General features: G+C 42.4%; 1 protein-coding gene and 1 long non-coding RNA gene across 18 annotated transcripts in view; one reads left to right on the top strand and one right to left on the bottom strand.

Moving 5' to 3' along the window:
* LOC741049 (uncharacterized) overlaps positions 1-3,505 on the bottom strand; it is a 157,049-nt gene extending 153,544 nt beyond the window's left edge. For 6 of the 7 annotated variants that reach the window (XR_008539715.2, XR_008539713.2, XR_008539718.2 and 3 more), the window contains exon 1: positions 3,179-3,505. This is a non-coding gene — a long non-coding RNA (uncharacterized LOC741049). The remainder of the gene's footprint in view (positions 1-3,178) is intronic. The other variant, XR_008539712.2, reaches the window with a different exon arrangement.
* A 58-nt stretch (positions 3,506-3,563) lies between these two features.
* Positions 3,564-25,894, top strand: part of SLC44A3 (solute carrier family 44 member 3) — a 74,766-nt gene continuing 52,435 nt past the window's right edge. Inside the window, exons 1-8 of one of the 11 annotated variants that reach the window (XM_009425750.2) lie at positions 3,564-3,701; positions 4,172-4,279; positions 7,715-7,857; positions 10,741-10,877; positions 11,724-11,817; positions 20,977-21,137; positions 23,216-23,305; positions 25,246-25,370. In XM_009425750.2, the coding sequence (XP_009424025.1) occupies positions 3,675-3,701; positions 4,172-4,279; positions 7,715-7,857; positions 10,741-10,877; positions 11,724-11,817; positions 20,977-21,137; positions 23,216-23,305; positions 25,246-25,370 (885 nt within the window). In that variant the 5' untranslated portion in view covers positions 3,564-3,674. Of the gene's footprint in view, positions 3,702-3,742; positions 3,947-4,171; positions 4,280-7,714; positions 7,858-8,660; positions 9,165-10,740; positions 10,878-11,723; positions 11,818-20,976; positions 21,138-23,215; positions 23,306-25,245; positions 25,371-25,894 lie in introns of those variants that run through there. The other 10 variants (XM_016922822.2, XM_524772.7, XM_054685056.2 and 7 more) reach the window with 10 other exon arrangements.

The raw sequence follows: 25,894 nt of genomic DNA, 5'->3' as shown, positions 1-25,894 counted from the left end.
CACGTATTCACTGTTTGATGGAAACGTATATGAGTTATAAATATCTAATGGCTCAAGTTTATTAATTAAATTGTCCAGACCTTGTATATTTGTTTTCTGTGTGTATGTGTGTTGGGAGAGGAGAGGAAGTATCTACTGTCTACTTGATCTATTGGATACTGAGGGGAGCCAGTTAAAAATCTCCAACTATAATTCTGATTTATCTGTTTCTGCCAAAATTTCTGTTAGCTGCTGCTTAATAAATATTAAAGCTGTATTGTTGGGCACATTTATGACCTCCCTTATGAACTTTCTATCTTAAGTTTTATTTTGTCAGGTTTTAAAATTACTACATGAGCTTTCTTTGGTTCACATTTGCACTATATCCTTTTCAAGCCTTTTAACCTTTTAGTGTCTGTTTTACACAAGTTTCTTGTAGAAAACATATTGCTGAATCCCTTGCTTTCATTCAATTTGAAAGACTGTTTTTCTTAATTGGTTAGTTTAAGCCACTTACGTTTATTGTAATTGCTGCTCTATTTAGGAGGCAGCATAGAATAGCTCTAAGTATGGTTCTAAGTATGGGTTCTAGATCCAGACCACCTGGGTTCAGGCCTTGGTTCTGCCACTTTCTAGCAAGTTAGTTAATCTCAGTTTCATCATCTATAAAATGAGGATGATGAAAGTAATAGTACCTTCCTCATAAGGTTATTATGAGGATCAAATAAGAAACACCCAGAAAAGTATCTGGAACATATTAGGTACACTGAAAGTAAAAATTGTTATTAGTAATTTTATTTCTGCTATCAAATTTCATATAATCTAATTATTGCACTTTCTTTTTATTCCTTTTTCCTCTGCTCTCTTGCCTTTCATTTGACAAAATTTTCTTCCACTGCTTTAAAAGTTACATGTTTTATTCTTTTTTAATGGTAGTTACCCTTAAGACCAACATTCACAAATATTTATCCTTATTGATTTATTAAAGTTAACAATTTTTTTCATCTTCCTCCCATATGACAGTAATTTAACCCAGTACTACTCTAAGTACTCTAAGTAGTACTGGGTTACTTATCTCATCCATTCCAGAATGAGATTTGAGCCCACATGTAAATCAACACACAGCTTCCTTCATTGAGAAAGTCTTGCTACATAAGTGTCAGCTGAATCAAAGAGTTTGCTTATGACATAGCTGATATGCATTCTGGTACAAGCTCCTTATCTCTTAGAGAACAATTAAGTTTTGTGAACCGCCCTTTGAATGGCACTATTTTAGATCACTGTCCTATCATTTTGGCCTCTCATTCCTGAGCCCCACACCCCTCACAATATTGATATTGTCTATAATTTTAGGTCTGAATCATTATAAATATACTGTTCTTTGTTTTTAGACTTTTGAAAAGAGTTTTTGTAAGTCAGGTTTAATGAAATACAGTTTACATACAATAAAATTCACCTTTTCTAGTGTACAGTTCTACAAATTTTGACAAACAGATACCACTGGGTCATCAGTACCATTCTCCATCACTTCAGAATATTTCCATCACTTCAGAAAGTTTCTCCAGATTCCCTTCACCCTCAGCAGCTGACAACCATTGATCTATTTTCTGCCTTTTCCAGAATGTCACATAAATGGAATCATAGAGTAGCTTATTATATCTGACTTTTTTTCACTTAACATGCATTTGAGATCATCCATGTTTTTGCATATGTAAGAAGTCTGTTCCTTCTTAATGCTTAGTTGTATTTCATTGTATAGATGCATCACAGTTATGTATAGCCACCCACCAGTTCCTGGACACTTGGGTGGTTCCTGGTCTTTTTTCTAACACAACAATAAATTCAGCCTAAATATTTGGCCACTCTCATGCTATATCTATTGTATCATCTCCTGAATTTGTTTCTCTTCCTGTTTGATTACGTCCTCCAAGAATGTCATTCAAATGAATCTTTCATAAGAATATTTTTATTATTAATACATTCTCACATTCTAATGACAATATGGCTTAATAGAAAATAAGTTCAAAGTTATGCTTTTAAATACATACAGAAACATTTTGCTTGAGATAAACCTTTTCAATCTGAAGGTTTTTTTCTACCTTGAAATTTATCTCCATTATATCTTCAAATATTTCCCCTTCCCTGCTTTTATAATTCTTCCTTTCTGTTCTAGTTTTACCCTAGGTATAAGCTAGAAAATTTACAAATAAGCTAACTTGTTTTTTAAAACTTTTTCTACTGCCTCTGGAGGTTTGCTGAAAGTGCTCTTCCAATTACTAATTCATCGTCAGCTGCATCTTTTAGACTATTGCACATTACTAATACGTAGCATCAATATTCATTCTAATTATTATTTTTATGCTTAATATGTTTTAGTTTCATATTTTTTCCTGATTCATATTGCTAATATCATAACTCATTTTAAATAAATTTATCATGCTTATTTAAAAATCTTGGTCCATCTGCTCTACTGATCAGTTTCAGATGGCGTATGTTATTCAGTTGTGGTCTTTTAACAGTAGTTGCACTCCTCCAGTGTCTAATTCTTTGTCCTATGAATTCATGTTCCCCTGGGGTTTCACCTACTCTGTCTGATAAACATGCATCCAGGAAGGCCCAGTGAGTTTGCAGTGGGAGGGTGGTGTGAGCCCAGAAGGAAATCGCTGGCACCAGAGAACCACTGTCTATCATTCCCAGTTTCTCCCACTTACCCAGATCTTTCCTCCAGTCAGGTTTCTACCCTTAGGGAGAAGCAGCACCTAAAGGAAGCAATTAACCTAGCAACCCTGAGGGTGGCAGGGGGAAGGGTAGAGGCTTGATTGAGAGGAGGTGGAGGGAGGTCGGCCTGCAGTTTTTTTTTGTTTTTCGTTTTTTAAATTCCTCACCCCAACAGTGCTTTTGCGCTGGTCTGACATTACCTGGAAAACTACGCCACCAGTCGCTTCAGTGGACACTACCATTTCAATTGCGAAGTCAGGCAATGATTGCCCTAAGGCAAGGTGGGAGAGAAGTCAGAGTAAACCACCTCGAGAGCGCCGGTCTCCCGGAGTGTCTGGCTTCGACTCCTGCCTCCACAACTTACTGGGTCTCCTCGAACAAGTTGCATCACCAATGGCCGTGCCTCAGTTTCCCTCCTCCGTAGATTAGGAATAACAATAGCAGTGAGAACAGAATCCAGCACACAGTAAATACTGCTTACCTGTTTGCTATGTGGAATACGCCACTACACTGTTGCTCGGCCCTCAGGAAGGGTCTGCTGAGACTTTCTACTTCCTGCTCAGGGCAGAGGCCGACCACCCGCCCAAGGTCGTGGCGGCGCCGGCTCAGCTTTAGTCGTCAAAGTGCACATCCTGGGAGCCGCTGCCTCGAGGTGGTTGAGGCGAGAGGGCAGGGAAGCGTCTGAGCCTCTTCCTCCCACCAGAGCAGGACCCCAGCTGACAGCGGGTGAGCTGGGCAGAAACCCATGCCGGGAAGAGGCGGACCCAGTGGACCGCAGCGCCCGCAGTCGCCGGGCCAGGCGCAGAGGCGAACGGGAGGCGGCGCTGCACCGTGCCCGCCCCTCCCCGGCCCGGCCCCAGCCCCAGCCCCAGCTCCAGCCCCGGCCCCGGCCCCAGCCCCGGCTCGCGGGCGCTGCGTCTCCGCGTACAGGCGGCGGCGGCGGCTCCCAGTCACCGGCCCCCGCCGGCAAGCGCACGATGCACTGCCTGGGCGCCGAGTACCTGGTAAGCGCTCGCAGCCTCGGCCCTCGGGGGAGGAGCCCCGGGGAAGGGTCGAGTCCCCTTCCTTCACGCACCTTCCCTGCCGGACGCTTCCGCCTTTCCCGCGCCTCGGGGATCCCGCCCCCGCTTAGTACCTTGGGGCCACCTGGCGGGGAGGAACCTGGACCCTGCTCCAGTGCTGGGGCGGAGGCGGGGGAGACGCGGGCCGCGGGGCGCAAACTTGGGGTCGTCCTCAGGTGCACCTCCAGGTAAGCACTTGGCGGCAGGGGGCTTAACATCCGCTCGGCGCAGAGCAGGTGTTTCAAAGGCTGTGTGAAAGAGCTTCAGGTGGCCACGTAAAAAAATAATATTAATTTTAAAAATTTAGAAAAAGATTGGTTACTTTGGCCACTCTTCGAGTAGATTTGGGTTCGGTTTCCAGGTTGAGTCCACCTGTTTATCTTCTTTTTCTCAACTCTCCCTTTTTCTGGAAGGTTTCTGCAGAAGGAGCCCCTAGGCAAAGGGAGTGGCGACCCCAGATTTATAGGAAATGCACAGATACGGCATGGTTATTCCTGTTCTTTCTCTTTTGGACTGGTTTGGTAAGTGTGGGTGCTTGGTAGGAAAGAGGCCAGAGTGTGTGTGCACGTCTGGAAATAACTCTGTCCCAAATGTAAATCGTAGTTGGTGCCGCAGTGAGAGACTTCTGCCGTTAACCCACAATAAACATCAGTTAGTACTCGGGAGAATTCTTGTCCTAGACTCGCTAGAAAGGCTGTCTTTTTGCTACAGGCCATGTTCTAAGGGGTGACTCCATTAGGAAATGGGAATTAACAGTTTGCAATGTGATTGCTATTTAGTAAGGCCAATGTGTCTCCTTTTACTCTCCGAACTTACTGAACAGAAGTTCTTTTAGCACCTGCCACACCCCCAAATCAAATATTCCTCAAGCTTTGGGTGCACCTTTAACAAAGGAAAAGCCAGGGTAAGCCTAGAAATAAATTGCATTTCCTTTAGCTGAACATCACACACACACACACACGCGCGAGATATGTTGTGTTTAGTAGCCAATACTGTTAACCATAGCTAACAAGGAATGATTTTTCCCACTCTAATTTCGAGGTATGTATGATTGCTGGTAAACTCCATCAGGCTATGCGGTTATAATCCTGAGAGAGTCTGTTGGAAGCCGAATCTTGCTGCTTTTATACTTATTTTAGAATTGTAGGTAACAGCAGAAAACGTCTCACCCGACATTTTCAAAGGCCACTTTCACGAAATCATCCATGCCAGTCTAAGGCATGCTATTTGCTGCATGGTAAATGATTAATTTATAGAGCAGGGTAATAACTACCAGATAGTAATTACCTTTGTTGAAAAGAATTCCATCTGAATAGGCCCTAAAATATCATGTTTGTTCTTTCCAAGTAAGAAAGGCATTTGTTCACTTATGACCCGTTTCACATAGACAGGCTTGGTTACAGGCACAGTGGAAGGTTAGGTCTGAAACACATAATCAGATGTTTTTTGTTGCTTACGTTGGAACTCTCCCCTAGGAGCTGGGAGAGACAGTGCACCTACAATACCTTCTGCTTAACTTCGCAGATGGTTGGTGTTTTTATCTGAGACTGCTGTTGTATAAATGCAGGGAGCAGCTGGCCTGCCTTGTGCCTGGCAGCTTTGACCTCAAGCTGTTATTGTGATTTAATGATCTGCCTTAGCCCCTCCACAGCTTCAACCTAGGACCTCACTACCAAACTCTCAGCCCAACAGCTGAGAATCCTGGGGAAAATCTTTGTAGATGACCTATCACAGCCTGAAGAATTGTGAACCAGCTGAGAGGTGGCACGGAGCTGGAAACTGCTTTAAAATTACATTTCATTTGCAAAATAAGTCTAAAGTTTTAATATATCCAAGTTCTCACTATGGCATTCTGTTTTAAGAGTCAGAGTCCTTTCTTAGCTCACTGGCTTTTAGTGTCTTTTGCAACATTTTTTATTTGCAGGTATTTAAAACAGAGCAAGGAGTGTTTTGTTTTTGGACTTTTTTTTCTGCCTCTGTTGTTCAGCTTTCAGGTCTTGTGACAGATGTCCTGACTGGTGATGGTGTGCCCTGAGTTAGGGCTGGACAAAGGCTTGGGGGAAGGAGCTGAAATTATAAGCAGAGATGGTTCTTGCAAATGCAGCACCAGCCTGTGTTTATATTTGCATTAAACACAAGGAACAAAGTCTCAAAGTCTGGACTATCTCTGCCTCTACTTACCCCTCCAGTATCCTCTCCTGCCCTGCCTTTTCCTATCATCCCTCAAGATTCCATTTTCCTGATTTTGCAGGCACGGTTGACAGTGACTACCTTGGTGGCCCCACTAGACCAATTTACACACCTCCTATATCACCTCTCATATAGAATCGCAATTGCATGTTTGAAATTAGGACAATGAAGGTTTATAGTAGTAGTTTCTTGGAAGGCCGAGGCAGGAAGATCCCTTGAAGCCAGGAGTTCAAGACCAGCCTGGGCAATAAAGCAAGACCCTGTCTCTACAAAACATAAAAAATAATAATCATAAAGTCATAGTTTTATTAGCAGGGACTCAGGAATCCTCAGAAACCACTCCCACCTCTCCCACCCAGAAAAACTTTCCATTCTTCACCACAGGCTTTCCAAAGGAAAGAATGATGGTAAATGGAAAACATCACTTTGTTATTAGATTACTGGTGAGCTGGGCAGAAGCACATCACCCCTTTCCTCCCTCTAAATCCAAACAGAGTCCAGACCTTACTACACTCCAACTCGAAAGGACGAGACAAGCATGTCAAGGCACGGTCAGCTTGCCATGCCAGCCACATTGGCAAACAGAGTCACACCTACTCCACAGCCTTTAGGTAAAGGGTGAGTGACACACACTACTAGCAAAGGTGACCCATTCATTCTAGAATCTGACCAGTTAGACTTAGGAGGATCTTGGAGAGTGGGGAGGGACAGGGAGCCTCCTTCCCCAGGAGGTCTGCAGCCCGTAAGTCCTGCTTGCCTTCTAGGCTGGGTTCCTGGAGGCAAGGAGTAGGTTCTGGTCATTCCTGTGTCTCCCAGTAAGAAAGTCTCAAGCACACACTGGGCACTTGAAGAATGTTTGTTATTTTGATTTCTAAATTAGTAATAAATGCAGAATGTCTAGAAGGTATTTGAATTTAGGACAATGTACCTTTGCAGCGTAAGGTATCAATACTATATATTAATGAATAGTGTATTATATCTGTTCTCCTGGAATGAACTTGTCAATATAGAGTATTAAATGGTATCCTATATATTGCATACAGTACTGGGAAACTTACTAAGTTTGCATTATGGGAAGATACATATTCAATCTTGGCAGAGAGCCTGTCAGTATGTATTAATGGCACAGTTGTTTGAACTGAAATTTCAAATATTCCACATTCACTATGAGAGTGGATAAAAATGATGATAGATTGCAAGATGTTCTTGTCCAACAGAATTCCTGTGGTCCTTTATTTTGTATGTCTTAAGCAGTTACTCCAAAACACTATTTGCAGATTGGTGAACAGTGTTTCAGTACATATCAACTGTGTTGCTTCTGCAGAATCCCTTAAAAGTAAGAAAAGAAAAACAAAAAAAGTAGTAGAAAAAAAAAAAACCTTGGGGAAAAAATTAGCATAGCCCTGAAGCACTTAAATAAAGCAAGAACATCAAGGGAAGAAAAATTGAATTGTCCCAGTAAAGTTAGACCAAAAAGAAAAATGATAGACTCTTAAGGAAAAGGTTAAAAAGCACAGAGGTAAGAAAATGGAGAGAAATCTGTTTCAGTGGATTAGATTCTCTCTCTACCTAAATGTGTAAGTAGCAGAGGAGCAGGATGCTGATAGATTGGAGTTGCTGACACTGTTACTGATGGAGCAAAGCGCTATGATGCTGGAGAGCTTCACGTTCCACCAGGCTCCATTTTATATCAGCATCTGCAGGGGTGTGGGGCACTGTGCGCTCAGCCCTTTGGCCAGGCTCTCGTATGCCCCCGTTTTTGCCAGGTGTTTATCATGGGCTACTCGGTGGTGGCTGGAGCCGCGGGAAGACTCCTCTTTGGCTATGACAGCTTTGGCAACATGTGTGGCAAGAAGAACTCCCCCGTGGAAGGGGCCCCTCTTTCAGGGCAGGACATGACCCTAAAAAAGTAAGTATCTAAATAAGTCCCCAGTCTGTAAGGAACTGTACCTCAAAATTTTGTATAAATTCATCATTTAGAGCCCGGAAACTTTTCCCATTCAAAACTCTGTCAGCCTATTTCATAAAAAGGAAGGCTGTGTATATAGTACAGGTAAGAGTACAAGTTTTAGAATCATAGTCCTAAATTCAAATTCAGCCCATGCTACTTTTCAGCTGTGTGATCTTGGGCAGAGTACTTAACCTCTCAAAGCCTAGTTTTCATCTCTCTAAACTAGTTATTATACCTACCTCACAAGGTTGTTTTAAGGATCCATGAGACACTGCATGAGCTAAAGTATAATAAACGTTAATTGCTGCTATTATTCTCCATAATGAATCAGAATCATGTTACCAATCGTATATGTTTGAACCCTACATCATCCACACATTGTTTCTACGTGGAAATACCCGAATGCCACCTGGAACACTGGGGACCTGTGTCCCACCCCTGCCCCAGCTATGGCACTGTGGTGTTGCATTCTTCCCCCTACTCCCTTACCCCACCTCCCACAGGGAAACAGAAAGGGGAGAGAAGAGATGGGAATTCCCTAGAGGGGAGAGAAATCCCTGACCATGAACTTCTAAGATGGAGACTGCCTTGTAAGAATTTTTAAGATTTTAGCTCTCGCTTCACATGACAGAACAAAAAAATGATGTTTTATTTTTATTTTTTATTTTTTTGAAACAGAGTCTCATTCTGTCGCACAGGCTGGAGTGCAGTGGGGAGATCTCAGCTCACTGCAAGCTCCGCCTCCCGGGTTCAAGAGATTCTCTTGCCTCAGCCTCCCAAGTAGCTGGGACTGCAGGCACCCGCCACCAGGCCTGGCTAATTTTTGTATTTTTAGTAGAGACGGGGTTTCACTGTGTTAGCCAGGATGGCCTCCATCTCCTGACCTTGTGATCTGTCACCTCAGCCTCCCAAAGTGCTGGGATTACAGCCGTGAGCCACCACACCCGGCCAAAAACGGATTTTTAAGACTCAATAATAAAAGTAGCTCCTAGAAGAGAAATCCTAAGGATCTCAATAAATCCTGAATATAAGTTTGGAGTCACCAAATACAAATCTCAGACTAAGCCTCTTATCCTCCTGAGTGTTGCTCCTAAGGGGGCTCTTGCTCTTTCTGGGCATGGACTAATTACGGGGCATTTTCTCCTGCACTCATAGAGCCACTTACAAAGAAGACAGGAGGAGGAAGGGCGACTTAGATGCCCATGTGCTCCCATTTCACATTGTGTTCATAATGCAGTGTCAACAAACAGTCATTCCTGGTTGAAGTGAGTATACATTCCATTATTCTCAAAAGCCAAAAGGTAGAAGCAACTCAAGTGTCCATCAATGGTTGAATGGATAATCAAAATGTGATATGTATATTACAATGAAATATTAAAAAGGAAGGAAATTCTGACACATGCTACAACAGGGATGAACCCTGAGGATGTCATGCCAAGTGAAATAAACCAGTCACAAAAATACAAACATTGTATGATTCCACTTACATGAGATATGTAAAGTAGTCAGATTCCTAGAAACAGAAAGTAAAATGGCGATTGCAAAGGGCTGGAGGAAAGGAGGGTGGGAACCTATTGTTTAATGGGTACAGATTTCAGTTTGGGGAGATGAGTTCTGTGAATGGATGGTGGTGATGATAGCCCAACAACGTGAATGTACTAATGTCACTGTACACTTAGAAAGATTCAGATGGGGCTGGTGCAGTGGCTCATGCCTGTAATCCCAACAGTTTGGAAGGCCAAGGCGGGCAGATCCACAGGGTCAGGAGTTCAAGACCAGCCTGGCCAACATGGTGAAACCCCGTCTCTACTAGAAATACAAAAATTAGCCAGGTGTGGTGGCAGGCACCAGTAGTCCCAGCTACTCAGGAGGCTGATGCAGGAGAATCACTTGAACCTGGGAGGCAGAGGTGGCAGTGTCATTGCACTCCAGCCTGGGTGACAGAGCGAGACTCTGTCTCAAAAAAAAAAAAAAGAAAGATTCAGATGGTAAATTTTATGTATATTTTAACACAATTTTTAAACTTTTTCAAAAATATGTATATCACACACCCAGGAAATCTGTTCCTCATCTCCTGTTGCACCACCTTTCTCCCATCCCTAACAGGAGGGAAAAAAACCTTCTGGGACCCCTTCTCAAGGTCTCTCCCATAGAGGGCAGCCTACAGGGTCTTCCTCTGCCATTCCTGGGGTCTTGGAGCCTGGATAAGTGGTAGGCAAGGGTCTGGAAGCTGTAGCTGCTAGCGCATAACCTGCTGATGGCAACACCAGTTTCGTTCTTGTCCCCCCTCTACCCTGCCCCTGGGGAGCTGCAGGAGGGTTCTCCTGAGTGTCCTGGCTCTCAACCTGGGAGAAGGGGGAAAAGACAAGCCTTTGGTTCCCAGCCTTGTTTCCCAGCCTTGGCCCCCTCCTTTCCACTTCTCACTTCCCTGTGTTCAGTTATTCTCTGAAGCATATTTGAACACTCTTGGGTACAAATGTGTTCTCCGTGGAGTCCATTGAATAGTTTGTGCATTGGCCTGATCTAGCGATCAATGGACAATTTAACCAATCGCTTCTTTTCCTCAGATTTTCTCAGGTAACTCCCTAGTGCTATCCCCTAGACAACACTAAATCTGGAGAAATAAAGCTTTGTTAATGTTTTTGGATAGTTTCCAAGCTGCACAGCTTCATGGATGACCACCGGTAGGCATCATAAATGTTCAATTATGCTGAAACAATTATGAAAGTGTGCCTGGGTGATCCCTGCATTTGATAGCATGTGGATATTTTTTAAGGCCCACAATTAAGACCAGTGAGAAGCAATGCTCTAACACATTCTTCTGTTTCATCTATTTCCTAGACATGTGTTCTTTATGAATTCCTGCAACCTGGAAGTCAAAGGTATGCAGCTCAACCGCATGGCCCTCTGTGTATCCAACTGCCCTGAAGAGCAGCTTGACTCCCTGGAAGAGGTCCAGCTCTTTGCAAACACCAGTGGTAGGCACTAAGGCCTGGTTTGTTCTTTTCCCCATGATGGGGTAAGCTGTGGGGACCTAGATGAGATCATTTATCCTGACTCTGCTTTCTCTGGAAAGCTGGAAGTTTTACTTCCTTGTGGGTGCCTCTTTTTGTGTGGCCGTAAGCATTTTCTCTTGAGCTTGTTCAGGTTATTTTTGTTCTATCTGGATTTATCTGAAGCCCTAGCTATTCCATGTATGCTCCCTGCCACTGCAGGGGAATGGTCATCCACAGAGAGAGAGAGAGGAGACAGCCCACGTTTAAGACCCAAAGGCGGGGTCAGAAGGAAGGCAGAGAGCTCCATGCACGTGGGCACATCCGGTCCTAGAGATGTACGTGCAGGCTGCGGGTAGAATTGCTGACAAATTGGTCTTTTCATGAGATTTTTGGGGCCAATAGATACTTCCACTGAGCAGTGGGATATCACAAGTTGTACCAGAAGCACTTGTATAACTAAAATACCTTGTACTGGGTCCACTGTTTAGAATTTTATCTGTCTGAGAAATGGTTTGCCAGATTTTTAAAAATTATTTGCAAAGCCAGGTTTAAACTATCAAGCTTCTACAAGAAATTGTTTTCAAATATGCTTCAGATTATTTTAGGACCAATCATATAACTTTTAGTTTTGAATTTGGGGTTTTAAAGAGAAAGTAAGGAAGAGAGGCCCTCACTAGACCTCAGATTGTATGCCTATTACTTTTGTGTTTCTGTCACCCGTAGACCTTGTAGTTGATTCTTTCTCCTTTCTGGTTTGGTAACATGGCTGTGGTTTCCTTACTGACTCACCTGGAAAGAAGGTATAATGTCTGTGTGTTCTGCTTCCAGGGTCTTTCCTGTGTGTTTATAGTTTGAATTCCTTCAACTACACCCACAGTCCAAAAGCAGACTCACTCTGTCCCAGGCTACCAGTTCCTCCAAGGTAAAAGCTTCCATACTTTTTCCTTAACTCTAAACAAAAGTTACTGGGTACTTGGTGTGCATCTGTTACTCTTCTAGGCATTGTGGGAAGGAGATATCAGAAGAGCTCCTGCCTGCAGGGAGCTTACAGTATATGGAGGCCAGTGATAAAAACATGGAGGGACTATTTGCAGTATGCCTATGGACAGTGGATTAGAAATCAGGCTAAATAAGGAGAAAACTCAGCAAACAATAAAAATACACGTAATCTTCAAAGAACACTAGAGCTAGCAAGAAGTAACATATGAATTATTACTAATGGGGTGATTTTATAAATTAGTGTGTATTTTTTTCTACTCCAATTATTTATTGCAAAGTAGAAATCATTTACTTTGGCCGGGCATGGTGGCTCACACCTGTAATCCCAGCATTTTGGGAGACTGAGCCAGGTGGATCACGAGGTCAGGAGATGGAGACCATCCTGGCCAACGTGGTGAATCCCCATCTCTAAATATACGAAAATATATACTATTTTTTTGTATACTAAAAATATAATTTTTTTGTATACCAAAAATATACTAAAAATACAAAAATTAGCCGGGTGTGGTGGTGCATGCCTGTAGTCCCAGCTACTTGGGAGGCCAAGGCAGAAGAATCACTTGAACCCAGAAGGTGGAGGTTGCAGTGAGCCGAGATCGCGACACTGCACTCCAGCCTGGTGACAGAGCGAGACTCTGTCTCAAAAAAAAGAGAAAGAAATCGTTTACTTTTGGCTTTTTATCATAATTAGACTCTGTTAGTTTTTATTGCTCTAGATATCTTCATAAGAAACAGACCAGATGGACAAGGCCAAGTGATCACCACAGCTTTCTTAATGAAAACAGAAAGCACAGGTCCTTATCAAGAGTACACTTGGTGGGCTCCTTGCAAGGTCTTATTCACCCCTGTAAATTAGTGTACTACCTGGCACATGGTAGGCACCTTACAAATATTTGTAGAATAAAGTTGTAATGATGGAGCGGTGGTTGCATTGCCATGGCGAATGGCTCATGTTTACACCTTTGAGAAGGCTAAGGGGAAAAATACAATGAGTGTTTATTGCCACCATTATGATGCTGAGATGTACTAAAGGAAAACTTGTATTGATATTGAATTGTCATTCTTTTGAAAAATGTGAGTATGTTTACAATGTAGGAGACCTCTCTGAAAAATCCCTGAGAAATAATGATTATTTAATTAAAACAAAGCATTATTCCAATCCTCTAGGGTGGTGTTTATTGAACTCTTGTTTGGGACTTACAGTAAGAAATTTATTACATCCCAACTCCTGTATGCACATACCTTCATATGTCCTTACATATATAAAACAAAACTAGAAATCTCACAAAACAACATTTACCCTTATTACATATGATTCACACTCTTAGTTACTACTCTGTTGCCTTTTTAAAAATAATGTATTTCATAGTCTTATAACTGGTTGCAAGTGAAGCTTGAAAAATGCTGAACTAGCAGGTGCTCACAAACACAAAGAGACTTGAGAAGGTTTAAATCACATCGGAGGCAGAAAATAGCCATTTTGTGATATTCTTTTCTAAAATAAATACTCCATGTTGTAAGTAATTGAAGGAGGAGAGAACTATTTGCTGAGGAGAATACCCATTTCATTTTTCTATAATATTCTTTTTTTTGAGACAGAGTCTTGCTCTTCTCACCCAGGCTGGAGTGCAGTAGTGCGATCTCAGCTCACTGCAACCTCCATCTCCCAGGTTCAAGCAATTCTCCTGCCTCAGCCTCCCAAGTAGCTGGGACCACAGGCGCATGCCACCATACCCAGCTAATGTTTGTATTTTTAGTAGAGATGGGGTTTCTCCATGTTGGCCAGGATGGTCTTGATCTCTTGACCTCATGATCCGCCTGCCTCGGCCTCCCAAAGTGCTGGGATTACAGGCATGATCCACCACGCCTGGCCTATAATATCTTATTTTTAAAATTCTGGTAATTGTAAATGTGTTTATGATATTTTACATTCTGGTAAAATGTAAGGTATCATAAACACATCTTAATGAAACATACTGAACCCAATTTAAAAAAAAAACTAGAATGTTTTAGTAATAGGTGGAAGGAAAATTCTCTAGCACTTGGAGAGGAGGACTTTTTTAAGAACACAATTTGTAACTGTAGATGTAACTACGGATGGAATTGAAAGAGAATGGAATTTTTAAGGTTGTAATTTAACCAGAGTTGGATAAACTCTCTTCTTACTATAAATGGGATGGCAACCATAATTCCACAGGAAGCTTATATCTTGATACTTATGATGATAATGGTAAACATTTATTGAGCTTTTGATACTTTTCTAAACGCTTAACATAATTTGGGCCTCAGAAAACGTCTATATTGTAGGTATTGTTTTCATCCCTATCTTACAACTGAGAAAACTGATGCAGAGAGGTTTAAGTTCATACATCCAGCAAATGGAAAAGCTGGCATTCAAACCCAAGCAGCGTCTATGTTTGAGTCAAGACTTGGTTTTATTTTGACTGGTGAGTGGCCTTCCTAGACTCACATCAAGCTGGGAGAAAGAGTCTCCGTACCCCGTGTCATAATAGCACCATTTCTTCTCACTCTCAAGCCAGCCCTAGTCCTTTTCACCCTAAATGCAAATGTTTCCAATACTAACTTTTCAAGTAAAGACAAAACCCTTGACTGAGTGGCCTTTTTTGGACAGAAAGAGAGAGAGAAATAGCCTCAAGGGCTCCATTCCCTTTTCCTGCACAAGCAAGTGTTTGTTTAAGGTGAAAATGATCATATTTATCATGGAATAGCAGTGCCAAGACTGAAAAGCTGGAAAACATGAGAAGGGTGGCTTTAGGGCCAAAGAACATTTTCTAAATACCTCTTTTTGACTAAACTGATTGTTTCTTCCTCGTCTGTCGGTCATGTGAGGTATAACGTACCCTTTTAGAGTAATGGCTAAATATCAAGGAGTTTGTGGACCTAGGTATGAGCTTTTAAGAGCAGTGAACAAGCACTGCAGAAGATAACAAGCAAATAGATCTTTTTTCAGTTTGGTGTTCAACATGGTAATGTATTTTGAGTCCCTCATGTATTCAAAATCTAAAAGGCGTGGATATTTTCCGCCCAGTAAATTCTAGTTCTACCCTCCCACATAGGTGCCTGTGCATGTCACTGCATGGTTTGCTCAGCTGAATTCCATATACCTGGTGATCTAAATATACAGGCAGCTTACCCAATGACTTCCTGCAAGTTTGAGTGGCTTTGCTAATGGGAAGAAGAAAAGCAGAAGTGGTGAAGAAACCTCAGGCCATGGCCTAAAGATGCATCCCTGTGAGCCGGGCATAGTGGCTCACATCTGTAATCCCAGCACTTTGGAAGGGCGAGGCGGGCAGATCACCTGAGGTCAGGACCAGCTTGGCCAACAATGGTGAAAGCCCGTCTCTACTAAAAATACAAAAATCAGCTGGGTGTGATGGCGGGCGCCTGTAATCCCAGCTACTTGGGGAGGCTGAGGCAGGAGAATAACTTGAACCCGGGAGGTGGAGGTTGCAATGAGCCAAGACCACGCCATTGCACTCCAGCCTGGGTGACAAGAGCAAAACTCCATCTGAAAAAAAAGATGCATCCCTACCCCAGCTAATGAAATACTCTAAATCTCGAAAGGCGTAGCAGTTGCATAGATGTATATGTTTATCAAAGTCTCTAATTTTATGTTTAAGATCAGTGTATTTCATTGTATATAAATATTGCCTCAGTAAAAATAAGAGGAATTCCTTACATTCTGAAGTGTATTAAGTTAAAAAAAAAAACAAATAATAGAACAGTGTGCAGTATACTTTTGCATAAAAAGTGGAAAATGTAAGTATATATAAACCTACAAATATATATATATCTAGGTATATATTTGCTTGTATAACCATTATTACATCAAGCATGACTTACAGGATGTAGTCAGAAAGCAATTTAATTTTTGTCTTTCTCTGTCTCTTTAAATTTATTCAGTGGGACTAGTTTTTTCTGCCCCTGAATAAAAACACAGGCAATTCCCAAGGCTTCTCTGGTAACTTTTAGGTAATACATACTGAGTCACTTTAAGTTGTAACAGACACTTTAAATTCAATAATTAAAATGTTCAGCCCAGACCAGGCACAGTGGCTCATGCCTGCAATCCCAACATTTTGGGAGGCCAGGGCTGTAGGATTGCTTGAGGCCAGGAGTTCAAGACCAGCCTGGACAACATAACGAGACCATGTCTCTACAAAAATTTAAAAATTAGATTGGCATAGTGGAACATGCCTGTAGTCCTAGCTGAAGCTGAGATGGGAGGATCTCTTGAGCCCAGGGGTTTGAGGTTGTAGTGAGCGGTGATCATGCCACTGCACTCCAGCCTTGGTGACAGAGCAAGACCCTGTCTCAACTTTTTTTTTTTTAATTAAAAAATATTCAGCCCAATGTGATAAACTTCTCACTTGATCGGAGGTTCAAACTTCTGCCCCCTGCACACTTGGCCCAGGAGCAAGTGGGAAGGCCATAGTCCAGGAAGGAGGCTGTAGTCAGCTGCTCTTCTCCTCTGTTTATTCCTCCCCTCCTCTCCCAGCTTGCTAAAACAGGTTTTGTCTAAGGGGCTGGTGCAGCAAAAGTGAAGGAAGAAAAGAGTAGCAGGAACACATTTACTTGTCTGATACTAGCACCAGCATTCTCTGGGCTTGGGAGATGTCCCAGCCAGCTCTTTCCCTCATGGGCATGTTTTGGGTTCTTTGGGCTCTTTCAGCTGCAGTGCCTTTCATGTAGTCTAATGCATCTGTGCTCTGGCTGGTCATGTGAGAGGGTTTCCTCAGTCCTGAGGCATTAATTAGCTACCTCAGAGAGCAGCCACCTCCAGCTCCTTCTGCCAAGGTCCCCACAGCCTTCTACAGGGCTGTCTTAGACACGATCAGTGGCACCCCATCACTGGGACTTGTGCACATGCAGCCCACAACTAGACCCCAGGAAGCCCTCTGCACCCTTTACCCTGACAAATGCCCTGGGGGCTCTTAACTCCCCAGCTGTAGCTCTCTGCTCTGCTGTTAAAGCCGCTCACCCTCCAGATTTCTTGGGGTGGCTCAGACCTTAAGCCAGGGGATTCCCTAAGCTCTCTGAGTTTTCCATGAAACCCTTCTCATCTGACTTAGGAAAATGGGGATGGAGTCACATGACAAGTCTAGTAAAAAAAAAAAATTTTCAACTCTTCAAAAATTACTCTTCTAATGATTCTCTGCACTTGTCATCACCTGTGCAGAGTAGATTTTACTATATGCAAATAAAAATTAAAATCAAGATGTCAGGATCTTAGGATAGTGTGTAGAGGGTGACAAATTAAATGACTAATAAGGAGCTGATGTGAGTAACTTTGGAAAACAGCTTTGTGACTAGATACTGTAAGCTAAAGACAAAAGGAACTGTATATAAACACTGTACTCCAGATAGTACATTTGTTTGTCACATAGCTACTGGTTAACAATTGTTTTTTTCATTTTTTAAAAATTCCCTAAACAATACAGTATAATGGTTAGCAATTCTGAAATTACATACTAGAATCGATTATAGGGCCTAGAATCAGTAATACCCCACCATACCCAATACCCAGATCATGGTTTCTAATCATTGGTCTTCAAGGGTTCTTTGGAGAAATGGCAGGTTCTAGGACTTGGATAAGGAAAATACCAGCTACGTCTGGTATCATCATCCTGTAGCATCAGAAAGTAAGGAAGTTCTCAAGAAAGAAAAAGAATGGGTCTTGTCAAAAGGACACAGATGACTCTTAGTGGCCAAAGCTGGAATAGATTGAATAACACAATTAAGATTATAACCCAAAGAAAAGAATAAATGTTGATGAGGCCATACTGATATGAATAAATAATTGAATAAATAAATAAATGGGGGGAAGGGATAAATCCTTTTTTTTCTTTTTTTTTGAAACAGTCTTGCCCTGTTGCCCAGGCTGGAGTGCAGTGGCACGATCTCAGCTCACTGCAACCTGTGCCTCCCGGGTTCAAGCAATTCTCTTGCCTCAGCCTCCCGAGTAGCTGGGATTACAGGCACCCACCATGACGCCTGGCTAATTTTTGTATTTTTAATAGAGATGGGATTTCACCATGTTGGCCAGGCTGGTCTCAAACTCCTGACCTCAAGTGATCCACTCGCCTCGGCCTCCCAAAGTGCTAGGATTATAGGCATGAGCCACTGCTCCCGGTGAAAGGGATAAATCTTTACTTCTTCCTCCAAGAGGTGGAATTTCCCTCCCTTTGAGAGTGGGCTAGGCTTAGTGACTCATTTCCAAGGATAGAGAGGGAAAAGAGAAAAATAACAACTTTACATGGAGAAACCCGGCAGGTACCACCTTAACTAGGTGATCAAGGTCAACTTCACCAGTGTTGTCATGTTCCTCGATAGGATTCTATGAGAAAGGCACTTCACCTCTGTGGCACTGTCCCAAAAACCTGTTGACTGTAGCCTAATCATGAGAAAACATGAGAGAAATTCTACAAATTAAGGGACATTTTACAAAATACCTGACTATGAATCTTCAGAAATGTCAAGGTCACGAGAAACAAGGAAAAACTAAGAAACTTGTCACAGGCCAGGCACAGTGGCTCACACCTGTAATCCCAACACTTTGAGAGGCAGAGGTGGGAGGATGGCTTGAGCTCAGGAGTTCAAGACCAGTTTGGGCAACATAGCAAGACTCTGTCTCTACAAAAAACATAAACTGTCATGACCAAAGAGGAGACATGACAATAAAATGCCATGTGCTATCCTGAATTAGATCCTGGAATAGAAAAAGGATGTTACGGTGAAATCCAAATAAAGGCTGTAGTTTAGTTAGTAGTTTAGTGACAATGTTAAATCTTAATTTTCACAAATATACTGTGGTTATGTAAGACGTTTACATTAGGGGAATGTGAGTGAAGGATACACAGAGGAACCCTCTACCATCGTTACAATTTTTTTGTAACTCTAAAATTATTCAGAAATTTAAAGTTTACTTTTAAAAATGCTCTGCTTATCAACTTCCAACTCTTTTATGCTCTCAGCATGGATGTGGGTTTAAGAATAATCTAACCACTTTTCTCCCACCTCTTTTTTGGCATGCCCTGAATGGTGGAGTCTGGCGTCTCATTTTGGAGTAGAATTTTTATTATCTTTGAGCTCAGCCGCAAATTCCATTTAAACTTCCTATGATATTTACATATGCTAATAAAAGTCTCTAGAATGGTTTGCAAGAAACCAAAAATCATGGGTGCCTGTGAGGAAATGTACTTCGGTAGCTCAGGGACAAGGAAAGGCAATTTCTTGCTGTTTGGTCTCTTGTACTTTTTGGAATTTAAGCCATGTGAATGTATTACCCCTTCAAAAATGTAATTACAAAAAACACCGTTTGTGTTACTCTTCTCTTGAACCACTATCCAGTGACTCAGGAACTGTTTCTGTAATATTGAGACTTCTGGAGAAAGATTCTTCCACGTGTTCTATGTTGTGCTTCATTAGAAGCTTGGGAAGTCATTTCTTTTCTTCAGGGCAATGAAATCTTTTAACATTTGGATTCTCCTTTGTTTCATTCTTATACATTGCACAAAATGATTGGTGATTGGGTTTTGAGCAGCTTTTTAGATAATTTGACACTTCTTTGGTTGGGATTATTTCCACCATTTGGGGTTCATGGAAAGAAAGAAGAACAGGACCCTGCGAAGGTATCAGTGGCCTCATGAAGATTCATTAGAATGCATATTTCTAGGCTTTTTTACATTTCAGGAAGAAGCTAAAAAAAGGTCAACTTTCTCATCTACCCAAGGCAGTTATCAACTGCAGCATCAATCACATATTTACTATCCATTTATTGAGCACCCACTGTTCATAGCAAGGCTCTCAAGCCTCATATGCCTTCCTAAACAGGATGGAATTAAGCTAATAGTGTCATTAACACAGCTTCTGTCTCATCCAGTTCACATCCCTAATAGTTCCTTACAGAAATAAAATTCTTTTGTTGGGGTTGGTAGTTTATGTCTAAGAAGGGCTAAGACAGGAGAATAAAAAATGTGGTTCCCACTGGGCACAGTGGCTCATGCCTGTAATCCCAATACTTTCAGACATCAAGGCAGGTGGATCACTTGAGCTCTTGTTGCCCAGCCTGGGCAACATGGTGAAACTCTGTCTCTACAAAAAATGCAAAAATTAGCTGGGTGTGGTGGCACATGCCTGTAGTCTCAGCTACTCAGGAGGCTGAGGTGGGAGAATAGCTTGAGCCCTGGAGGTAGAGGTTGCAGTGGCCCATGATCGAGCCACTGTACTCCAGCCTGGGTGACAAAGGCAGAACCTGTCTCAAAAAAAAAAAAAAAAAAAAAAAAAAAGGTTCCCCATAAATAAAATGTAGTATATGTACACATACCACAGAGTAGTATTTAGCCTTAAAAAAAAGAAGAGATCCTGCTATTTGCAACAACGTGGATGAACCAGAGGATATTATGTTAAGTGAAATAAACCAGGCACGTAAGGGCAAATCCCATACATGATCCCACTTGTATGTGGAATCTAAAAAAGTCAAATTCATGGAAGCAGAGAATAGAATTGTGGTTATCAGGGATGCAGGCAGGGGAAATGAGAGATGCTGGTCAAAGGATACAAGTTTCTGTTACGTAGGATGAATAAATTCTAGATATATAAAGTAGAGCATGGTGACTATAGTTCATAATACTGTATTGTATATTTGAAATTTGATACAACAGATCTTCAGTTTTCTCAAAATATGATAACTATGGGAATTTATGGATACATTCATTAGCTTAACTGTAGCAATCATTTCACGAAGTTTATATATATCAAAACATCACATTGTATACCTTAAATATGTGCAATTTTTATTTTTAAAAATGTTGCTCCCCAAGTTTAGGTTTTTGGTTTCTGTGGGTTCCCATGATCAACTTCCTATTCAGAACATCAGCTAATCGATGTAGCAGAGCATACTTGCCTGGCTTTCTAAGGTGTGCTCTGCAAATGGCATGCTAGACGCCTCTCTATTACGGTAGTTCTTAAGCTTTTTTGGTTATTGAGAATGTTAAATAAACATCTTTTAAAGATAAATGTTAAATAAACATTTATGCCATCTTTTTTTCTCTATTTTTAGCAAGTCATTTCCCTTATTTAACCGATGTGTCCCTCAAACACCTGAGTGCTACTCCCTATTTGCATCTGTTTTGATAAATGATGTTGACACCCTCCACCGAATTCTAAGTGGAATCATGTCGGGAAGAGATACAATCCTTGGCCTGTGTATCCTCGCATTAGGTAATTCTCAGTTAAGTTAATTTTAATAGTTGTTTATGGAATGCCAAAGTTCCTAGCATTTTATATGTTGTACAATGAAAATTAGCCTCTTGTTTTAAATATAAAACTCTGTATTTTTAATAGATATTTTCGGTGTTTCAGATTTAAGTGGGATGGGGGCAATACGAATAGAGGAGCGGCTGGCCCTCTGGCAGAAAGCCTCAGTGGGTAGGGTTGCCTTGATATACTGACCATGTTCTAGTGTCTGCTCCTCACTGGGGATGGGTATATAAAGCAGATTGCCAATTTGTGGATGGGACATGAAAAATACAACTGTCAGGGTGACCAGAAACCATGTCTTCTGGCCAAACATGCCTCCACCTGTAGGTGGATCAGAAAGCAGATCAGAAAGCTGCTTGGTGAGCAGGGCAAGGACATGTGTGCATCCATGTTAAATGGAGTCAGACTGCAAGGGCCTGCTGTATCCTGCTCCTCTAAGGGACATACCTGCTTTGGGTTGTAGACAGGTCAAGGCCTTCAGCCTTCTCTGGGCATTTCTGGAAGCAGCTACCCACTCTTGATCTTTTGAGTTCCCATTTTCTATGTTTCAGTTGGCTGAAATCAAGAGCCAACTTTCTCTTTGAACAGGTGAATACACTCTGCCCCTTTAGACAGTGGTAAGAGCCTATTGTCTCCTCGCTTTCCAGTGGCAGCCCACAAACCTCTTGGTAGAGAGAAACTCTTTGGTCAGATATTAACATATTTCTAACAGTTAACAAATTGAGTTTTCCACAATTTCATTACTAAAAGGTTCTTAATTCCTGAATGCTTGGGGATATTTAACTAGTCACTATTATGACTTTCAGACTTCTTACTTAGGCTGAAAATGACTTCAATTGACTCAAACAAGATGCTTTGACTCCCAAATACTGGCTTGGTTACAATATATAACAAAAAAACCTCAGGTTATTCCTGATATCTTATATAATGACCTAATGTCCCTGCAAGGACATTGTCATGTGCTTATTAGATTCATAATGGTATTAACAGCTGTCGTTTACTGAGCACTTACCATGTGCCAGGCGTTGTACTTATTCTTCACTCATTAAAACCTCATCAGAATCCCAGTACCACTCATAGGAGACGAAACTGAGGCTTAGAGAGGTTTAGGACTTGGCCAGTGTTGCACACCTAGGAGAAGAGGTGGCAGAACTAAGACTCAAACCCAGATCTGTGTGATCCCAAAACCCACCTTACTAAACATAACTCTGATCTAGATGCAATCCTGATTTCCTATGTCGAAAATAGTACATACAGCTTATTTCATGGTTAGGATCTTAAATTCTTCATTTTAAAGACATTATTAATCTTTCATATTTAATAAGAGTACCTTAGAACATGTAAAGTTAGAACTTTACATAAGCCCAGTATGAAGTCAGAAGATTTAAGTGTGATAAGAATTTTAAATAGTTCATTTGGACTTGTAAGAAAAAAAGATTTTGGCATTTGAGAATAATATTGCTATAAAATTTTTTTTCTTTCTTTCTTTTTTTTATTGAGACAGAGTCTTGCTCTGTTGCCCAGGCTGGAGTACAGTGCCATGATCTTGGCTCACTGCCAACCTCTGCCACCCGGGTTCAAGCGATTCTTGTACCTCAGCCTCCCGAGTAGCTGGGATTACAGGTGCCCGCCACCATGCCTGGCTAATTTTTGTATTTTTAGTAGAGATGGGGTTTTGCCAGGTTGGCCAGGCTGTTCTCGAACTCCTGACCTCAGGTGATCCACCCGCCTCGGCCTCCCAAAGTGCTGGGATTATAGGCGTGAGGCACCATGCCCGGCCAAATTTTTTTTATTTTTGAGAAGAATACTAGGACTTTCAGAGACAGGCTTACCACACTTGATTGAATGGTGCATCAGAGACTGCCCCACGTATACCTTGTTATTTTTATTTAGTGTTTAGTAGATATCCCAAGATATTTAGAGATTGAATACAATCCTCAGCCGTCACTGTTCTGGAGGGTTTTGTCATCGCAGTGCTACCATCATCTCCCCTATCCTTTGTTGCTATTGAGGTTTATGTGTTTTGCTTAATTTTTCAGCCTTGTCTTTGGCCATGATGTTTACCTTCAGATTCATCACCACCCTTCTGGTTCACATTTTCATTTCATTGGTTATTTTGGGATTGTTGTGTAAGTATTTCTCTACTTGACTGATTTCTTTTCGATTAAATGAAAAGCCTTTCCATTAAGTACAGAACTTAAAAGTTGGCATTTTTAAGCTACATGGAGTCTTAAAGAGTATCTAGCCCCGTCACTTTACAAATGAGAAAACTTGGCCTCAGGGAGGACGATGGGAGTTGCTATGTCTCACAGACAGTGCAAAGTTAATGACCAATCTTTTTTTTCTTTTCTTTTTCTTTTTCCTTTTTTTTTTTTTTGAGGCAGGCTGTCACTTTGTTGCCCAGGCTGGAGTGCAATGGCGCGAATGCAGCTCACTATAGCCTCAACCTCCTGGGCTCAAGCGATCCCCCTGTCTCAGCCCCCCAGGTAGCTGGAACTACAGGCACATGCCACTACACCCAGCTAATTTTTGTATTTTTTGTAGAGACGGGGTTTTGCCATGTTGCCCAGGCTGGTCTCCAACTCCTGAGCTCAAGCAATCCGCCCACCTTGGCCTCCCAAAGTGCTGGGATTACAGGCATGAGTCACAACGTCCAGCCAAATCTGTAGTTTCTTCTGCTGTGCTATGCTGCCCCTGAGATGAGCTTTCCAATACCGTGATCCTGTATCCCTAACGTTAAAAGAGAATCCCAGTACCCACTGGGAGCATTTTAAAGGATTTCTTCTGAATGCGCACCTCACCCATTGGCACGTGGGTGCCCACAGTTGTCATGCAAAGGCTCTGACCAGCCGGAAGACACACAGGCCTGCATGGAAGCAGAGTCCTGGAGACCCTGTACTGTGCCCATATTTCCCTCCCGGTTGCTGGATTGTGGATCTCACCAGCAGTTGTTGGGAAAGAGGTCCGAAGGACAAGGGCACGCAGGAGGCTCAAGGCAGCAGCCATTTACCAACTGGTGTGGGGTACAGTCAGGTGTCACTTAATGACAGGAAGGGATGTGTTCTGAGAAATGCATCACTCAGCAATTTCCTCATTATGTGAACATCATAGGGTGCACTTACACAAACCTAGATGGTAGAGCCTACTACACACCCAGGCACATGGTACAACCTATTACTCCTAGGCTATGAACCTGCACAGCATGCTACTGTACAGAATACGGTTGGCAGCTGTAACAGAATGGTCAGTGTTTGTGTATCTAAACACATCTAAACACAGAAAAGTACAGTATTATTAATCTCATGAACCACCATCATATATGCAGTCCGTTGTTGATCAAAATGTCATCATGCAGTGGATGACTATATTTTAATTTTTAAAAACTGATGTGATTGTCATGTTTCTTTCCCCTGAGTCATCAGCTCTGCCCTCAGCAACTTAGAGCCCTGTAGCCCTGTGTTGGAGGACGGGCACAATGACTTCTGAGGGATGTTTCTTCCTGTCCACTCCAACCTTCCTATAGTTACTGTGGATATGGCATAAGGTGGTATTTCGTACCTAAATATGGAGTACTTGCAATGTCAGGGCATCTTCCAAATGAGCTTCTGACTTCCATGATTCCCACAGGCCGTGTAAATTTGCCTGGTTTTGTGGGTGAGCAGCCAATATCCAGGCTCCACAGGAGTTATCACCACCAGAGCTTGCTTAAAACATTTAGACAGTGAGCTCTGGCATTGTCCCTCTCACCATCCTGTCCATGGGGTTTTCCTCCTGCTCGCATCCAGACCCAACCTGTGGGTTAGGTGCCTGTGTTCTGGGGTCACCATCCTGGGTCTCCCAAAACAAGCATCATCCCAGAACTTGTGGGTCCTCTATGGGTTGCCCTGGCTCTGCCCAGCTTCTCCAGAGGGCAGCAGTTGCTTGTAGGGTCCGGGTATTTGGGACCCACTGCCAGAGCAGTGCCACGCGGCCGGTGGGCAGTGGCTGGACTTCCTGTGTGATTCTGTGTGCTGGGGAAAGGTTATCTCATGATGCATGCCCTGAGCTCTGCTACTGTTCTCTTTTCTAGTTGTCTGCGGTGTTTTATGGTGGCTGTATTATGACTATACCAACGACCTCAGCATAGAATTGGACACAGAAAGGGAAAATATGAAGTGCGTGCTGGGGTTTGCTATCGTATCCACAGGCATCACGGTAAGAAATGCTCTTCTAGCAGTAGGTCAGGTAGCCAGCCAGGACTCTGAAATCCAAATCATTGAATTCTAGCCAAAAACAACTAGAATTTGTTTTTCTTTTGATTCAGAATGTGCCTTCTTTGGATTTGAGATACCTGTATAGGGATAATTCAAAACTCTCCAAAAATAAGAAAAAAAGGTTTTAGTTCTTCCCAAGTCATTTCTGCCACCTCCCAGAGACTACTGTGTTATCCTTGCTGTTGCACTGTTCTCAGCCCCAAGGGGCTACAAGGTGGGCATGGTGGGTGGGCGGAGGCAGGCTTACGGCGATTCCCATTCCCTGTTTGTGAGGTGCGGCTCCCCTTTGCCAGTGTATGCTCAGCTTCCGCTGCCCTCTAGCACACAGAGCCCTTTGTTTCCAAACCCGCTGGCCACTGGGTTATTTTGGTGTTCAGAGAACCTGCTGCCTCCTCAGTGAACTCTCTAGCTGAAAACAGGCTGACTTAGAATATTGAGGGAGCAGGTATTAGTTACTGGTGGTGG

Source organism: Pan troglodytes, chromosome 1 (genome assembly GCF_028858775.2).
Source record: "Pan troglodytes isolate AG18354 chromosome 1, NHGRI_mPanTro3-v2.0_pri, whole genome shotgun sequence".
In the NCBI taxonomy this organism is placed as follows: domain Eukaryota; kingdom Metazoa; phylum Chordata; class Mammalia; order Primates; family Hominidae; genus Pan; species Pan troglodytes.
Note: the sequence above shows the minus strand (reverse complement) of the source record. Positions and strands in the feature narration are given on the sequence as shown.